Source organism: Malaclemys terrapin, chromosome 6, assembly GCF_027887155.1.
Source record: "Malaclemys terrapin pileata isolate rMalTer1 chromosome 6, rMalTer1.hap1, whole genome shotgun sequence".
NCBI lineage: Eukaryota > Metazoa > Chordata > Testudines > Emydidae > Malaclemys > Malaclemys terrapin.
In genome coordinates this window covers 105685248-105691247 of record NC_071510.1, presented here as the reverse complement: position 1 = coordinate 105691247, position 6000 = coordinate 105685248, and the positions used below count along the sequence as shown (strand labels likewise).

General features: G+C 39.0%; 1 protein-coding gene across 1 annotated transcript in view; it reads right to left on the bottom strand.

The window, feature by feature from the left end:
• Positions 1–3207: 3207 nt before the first annotated feature.
• Positions 3208–6000, bottom strand: part of PLCXD3 (phosphatidylinositol specific phospholipase C X domain containing 3) — a 144649-nt gene continuing 141856 nt past the window's right edge. The window contains exon 3 of the mRNA XM_054033111.1: positions 3208–4191. Coding sequence (XP_053889086.1) covers positions 4035–4191 — 157 coding nt within the window. The 3' untranslated portion in view covers positions 3208–4034. The remainder of the gene's footprint in view (positions 4192–6000) is intronic.

Genomic DNA, 6000 nt, shown 5'->3' with positions numbered 1-6000 from the left:
GGCTTCCATGGGGGTTCACTGGTGAAAACGGAACAGAATTTGGACCTTTGGGCTGATTCTGATCTCACATACACTGGTGTAAGTCAGAAATAACTTCACTGAAGCCAATGAGTATACTGGTATGAAATCAGTGGGCCAAATCCTCATGAGGTGTAAATCAAGATAGCCCCAAGAAAATGATTGGAGCTATACTGATTTACACCAGCTGAGCATCTGGTGCCTTTAAGCTCTTTAATTTATGTGGTGCTCTGTTGCGATAGGTAATTTTTGAAGATCTGACTGAAAGAAAACATTAAGTAGCCATGTCATAACACCCGAAAGATTCATATTACTTGACATGTACACACTAGGCTAGAGACATGAGTGGTTAAATGTGTACAAGAGGAGAAAAAAGACAATGTGATAGTAGCCGACGAATTAACATTGCTAGCTCCAAAAGACAGTGAAGGATGCAAAATGCAACAGATGGAAAAATTATGATGCCCAGTATCTTAGGTGGGGTTTTTGCTCTTATGAGTAGATTACAGTCATTATTTCCCATATAGGATTCCATGTGGTATGTGTGCAGAAAAACCAAAGCAGGGAATGTCAAACAATGGAACATACTAGGACCCAATTCTGGAGTTCTTAAGCAGACAAATTTAATGTTCAAGTCAATTTTGCCTACATACAGATGGCGAGATTGGGCTCTAAGGACTTGTCTACACATGAAAATTAATACAGAGTAAGTGAAGATGAGAATTTAAAGCAGATTAACTATTCCTGATTAATTCCATGGGTAGTCGCTCTTATTCTGGAATAAGAGTGCTGTATGGATTAAGCTATTGTGGAATAAGACACTCATGCTGGAATATAAGCATCCACACGTGGAGTTAATTGGGAATAGCTATTCTGAAATAACTTCCTGTGTAGACAAGCCCTAAAATGATCCAGTTGTGTTGCACACTTCCTTTCTGGTTTGTTTGGATTTTTGGCAGGCATCCCACAAGAACAACAATGGAAACTTTGCCTGTTAGGATGGCAGGATTAAGATTTTTGTCCATCACAGACTAGCAAACTGAACATGTTACTCTATTCCCTCCCCGACAACAGTTAAAGCAAGTTTGTTTATCCACAGCCCTTGCCATTAAATTCTGTTCTTCTTCATTGGGAAGGAGATTAACAGCTGAATGAAAATGTCATTTATCTGACGAAGTTTTTTTGTGCATTTAGCTAACAGTATAAAGATCCCTTCCCTCCCCCACCCTAATGGAGAAACTACATAATTTGTTTATTACCCTATCTTTACAGAGGACTTTTTTGCTTTGCTTTTATTACCCAAACAACAAATAGGACACAACTGACGCTAAGCAAACATTTTAACAATGCCAATAAGCTCAAGATACAATGTAGTTATATTTATATATACTTTTTTCTTAAATACATCGAAACACTTGTTTTCAGTACATATTTATATAAATGAAACCCTTGTGGCATTTTATGTGTGCTTGACTCAGGGTTTCCAAGAGGAAATCAACATTGTGCCTCTCAATGGGTTATAATAGAAACCCAATCACAAAATAAAAGCAAATTAGTCTTTTTTCTTTGCTCACCCTAAAGATGTTTGCAATGCTCAGATTTTTAATTTTTTTTAACATATAATATTTATATGCAGTTAAAATGTTTTGGCCACATTTAAATAACTGAAAAATGACAGAAGACATTTAAAAAAAAAAAGCAATCTGGCTCATTGAAATAATTATGAAAATAGCTTCTTAAACTATATCTCCAATAAGTAAGCAAACAAGTTGTAGATTTATATCACCAGACACCCTGTTCAAAGGAAAGGCACTGCCTGGAGAACTGTGCAAATGTGGCAGTTTCAGTTTGCACGGGATTCAGCAAAATTTACTTTTACATTTCAACTCATGTGCTCTCATCTGTTGAATTTTCCTTTGAGAGAATCTGGAAACTGAAAACTACGTTCATCAGAACCTACAGAGTTTTGTCTGGCTTTGTGTGAAAACCATATCTTCCTCCATCTCCTATGGGAAAAGACAGTGTTTGTGAACCTCAGCAAATGTTTTGGTCAAGTTTTGGGTTAGTAAAGAAACCAAACTGGCCTGGTTTTGCAGTTCCATTGTGACTGGTTCTCATAGCCCTAACTGACACACAGGCATGGTTAATGAAGAAGGAGTTGTAAATTTACTTTCTACATTCTTTAACCTGTATATATACCTACAGGTAAAAACGAGGGCACAGTTCGTGTGTGCATGTCTCTGTATTGTGTACATACAGACAATTATATATATAATGTGCCTTTACTGCACACACACATGCATAGACACACACTGGCACATCATCTAAATATAAAATACCAGTGTGTATATCTTTTATTCCACTACTTTGTTAATGAAAAAATATCCCTTCCTGGTGACGCCATTTTCATTTTTGTAACCTCAGAACATTGCATTTGCAGTTTCTATTCTTCATGTTTTATCACTTAATGGAAATTAGTAAGGCCCAAATAAAACCATCCTTAGGCCTTACTCAAGCAACTTCCATTGATATCAAGGGGACTTCGACTGAATAAAGATGCCACCTTAACCCTCACCCTTTCAAATTTAAACTGTGACATTTCAATGAGTAATTTCCCCTTGTACTACTTTGAAGTCCATATGATTTGTAGAAATTTTACTAAATGTTCTGCTTTCCTCCATTGTCTGCATGCACATCAGTATATATGATTAACTCTAGTAATTTCCAATTGTGAGTTGTTGAAACCATACAATGACTCTGCTCTCATTTTATTTTATACCTCACCAACTTTTTCCACTTATTAGAGTGATATATGTTTCATTAAGAGTAGGGGGACTGGAGGATCAGCGGTTGTAATAGCAGATATTCTAAACCTCTTGTCCTGATTTCTTATTTCATATGAATGAAAGGACCATAGATTAATGTTATTTGCTACTCACTGAACTGTTCCACTCTTTAATAGAGCAATTTTTTTACTGTTGAATTGGCACCAATTTTTTCATCAGCAGAAAACTATTGTTCTGTGTTTATAGCTGCCTTAAAGAGAACTTGATACTGCACCTTCATATTAAACAAGTCAATGTTGCGTCTGTATCGACTTATTACTGCAGAAAGCAAATTTCTATAGATGAGGTCAAATCCTGCTCATCCTACTCACGTGAGTAATTCTACTGAATTAGGGCCTGGAAAGCCTCCCATTGACTTCAATGGGCTTTGCATCAGACCTGTGAGTGGGATTTTTAAAAGTGCTCAGCATTGCCTTTACTCTGCTCCTACTGAAGTCCATGGTAAAACTCCCACTGGCTTTGATGGGATTAGAGTTAGGCCAATGCTGCGTACTTTTTGACTTCAGCAAGCGCACAGCACTTCTGATAATCCTACCCCAGGTGAGCCAGGTGATCAGGATTTGGCCCATATTCTGCACAGGCTATAGACTATGGTTCTGAATATTTGCTGTCTGCTGATGATACAAGAGTTGCAGGCATGACTTTATATTGAATTTATTCCCCAAAGGCCAATAAACTGATGACCGCCAATGAATGCAATCAGTTAAGCCACTTAACAGATTAAGTGCATTGAATTAAAACGTTAGGGTCATATACTGCCCTCAGTCTGCAGCAAAACATTCATGTCAGTGGGAATTCCCTGTGCAGACAGAGGGCATTATATGTCCCTCCAGTCTGCATACAGCAAATTGCTTGGCACTATTAATAACCTTAGAAGTAAGACACAGAAATTATATTTGGTACTTTGTGGAAAATGTGCAAGTGGCTTTCTCTAGTCGACCACTAAAGAAATCCTGTTTTGATCTTCAAATGAAAAAAATGAGGGTTTATTAACATAGAAAATTATAATAACCAATGAAAACATTTCCCTTTGCCCACCCACTACTGCCCTAAACACCTCAGAGATTCAGTGTTATAGGAAGATCTGTATGTTACAATATATTTTTTTCTAATACAATTGGGTTTTCTTTTTAAATCTACTCAATGAACAACAAATATATTGCAGTAGTATCAAGTAGTATCAGCTTCACCTTCATCCAGGATATAGTTGAGTTTTATGACAGTGCTGATAAAGTCACCAAGTTCTACAAAATCAGCAGTGATAATATTGATACCACTTTCTCCTGGTTTCTGAGTTCGGACCCAATGCATCATTGCAGGAAGAGCCCTGAGGAGGAAAAGGAAGAAAAGTTATTTATAAAGAAGCAAGACAAGTATTTTGGGTGGAGTTTTATAAAGCACTTAGCATTGACTTCATTTTGCTCCCCATGGTAAAATGCCCACTGACTTCAATTAGGCCACTGCTGAGCACTTTTGAAATTTCCACCCTTTCCTCCTTTAATTCCCTGTGTAGATTACATCTTGATTATATTTCAGTTTCTTAAGGATTAATGCAAACATTTAATACAGGGGTTGGCAACCTCTGGCTTGCGGCTCGCCAGGGTAAGCACCCTGGCGGGCCGGGCCAGTTTGTTTACCTGCCGCGTCTGTAGGTTCGGCCGATCATAGCTCCCACTGGCCGTGGTTCGCCGCTCCAGGCCAATGGGGGCGGTGGGAAGCTGCGGCCAGCACCTCCCTTGGCTGCGACGCTTCTTGCAGCCTCCATTGGCCTGGAGTGGCGAACCACGGCCAGTGAGAGCCGCAATTGGCCGAACCTGTGGATGTGGCAGGTAAACAAACTGGCCCGGCCTGCCAGGGTGCTTACCCTGGCGAGCTGTGTACCAGAGGTTGCTGACCCCTGATTTAATAGAAACATGTCATGCAATCCCACAGCAACTGGTTAGGAAGGAGAAATAATAGAGAAAACAAGTCATTGTACATGCTAGGTTGACACATCATAGAAAGCTTTGAGAAACATTCTGCTTACATAGTGCAGGGGTAGGCAACCTATGGCACGTGTGCCGAAGGCGGCACGCGAGCTGATTTTCAGTGGCACTCACACTGCCCAGGTCCTGGCCACCGGTCCGGGGAGGCTCTGCATTTTAATTTAATTTTAAATGAAGCTTCTTAAACATTTTGAAACCTTATTTACTTTACATACAACAATAGTTTAGTTATATATTATAGACTTCTAGAAAGAGACCTTCTAAAATGGTTAAAATGTATTACCGGCACGCAAAACCTTAAATCAGAGTGAATAAATGAAGACTCGGCACACCACTTCTGAAAGGTTGCTGACCCCTGACATAGTGGATGTTGTCTATTGTTCTCACACTTCATTCTTCATTGTTTCACTTCACAAAAACAAGACCTTTGTTTCCCAAAAGTTCCATTGCTCCCGATAGTTATTGCCCATCAAGATTTAGAGTTATATTAAATTTTAGTTTGGGACACTGGAACACTGTGCTGAATATCCCTTTCTTTACAAAACTGTATATCACACATTCAATAGTCAAGTCATGGGTTATGTCCCATCATGAGTTTGTGTCTTTATGATTAGTTAGTGGAAGAAAATAAGTGCAGACTTACTGGCTGTTTTTGAGACCGGGTGGAGTTATTAGGTCAGGCACCCAGAGGTGGGATACTGGACTGCAAAATGTATCTCTGTGTGTATCTTTATAGCCTAGAGCTCTCTGTGAAGCCATGAAGGCTATACCACAATCTCTAATAACCTATATATGGAGAAGATTTCTGATACCAGATGACTCTTTAATCCTACAAATAAAGGCATAACAAGATCCAATGGCTGGAAGTTGAAGTTAGCGAAGTTCAAATGAAATAAACGTACACATGTTTAACAATGAAGGTAATCGATCATTGAAGCAAATTACCAAATTCTCCAGTATTTGGAGTCTTAAAATCAAGATTAAATGTCTTTCTAAAAATATGCTCTAGTTCAACCACACATTACTGGGCTAAAAGGAGGAATTCACTGAGTGAAATCTATGCCCTCTGTTATGCAGGAGCTCAGACTAGATCCCTCTGGCCTTAACATCTACAAATCTGTGACTCCCTCCTGGATTGCACCTGAGGTAGT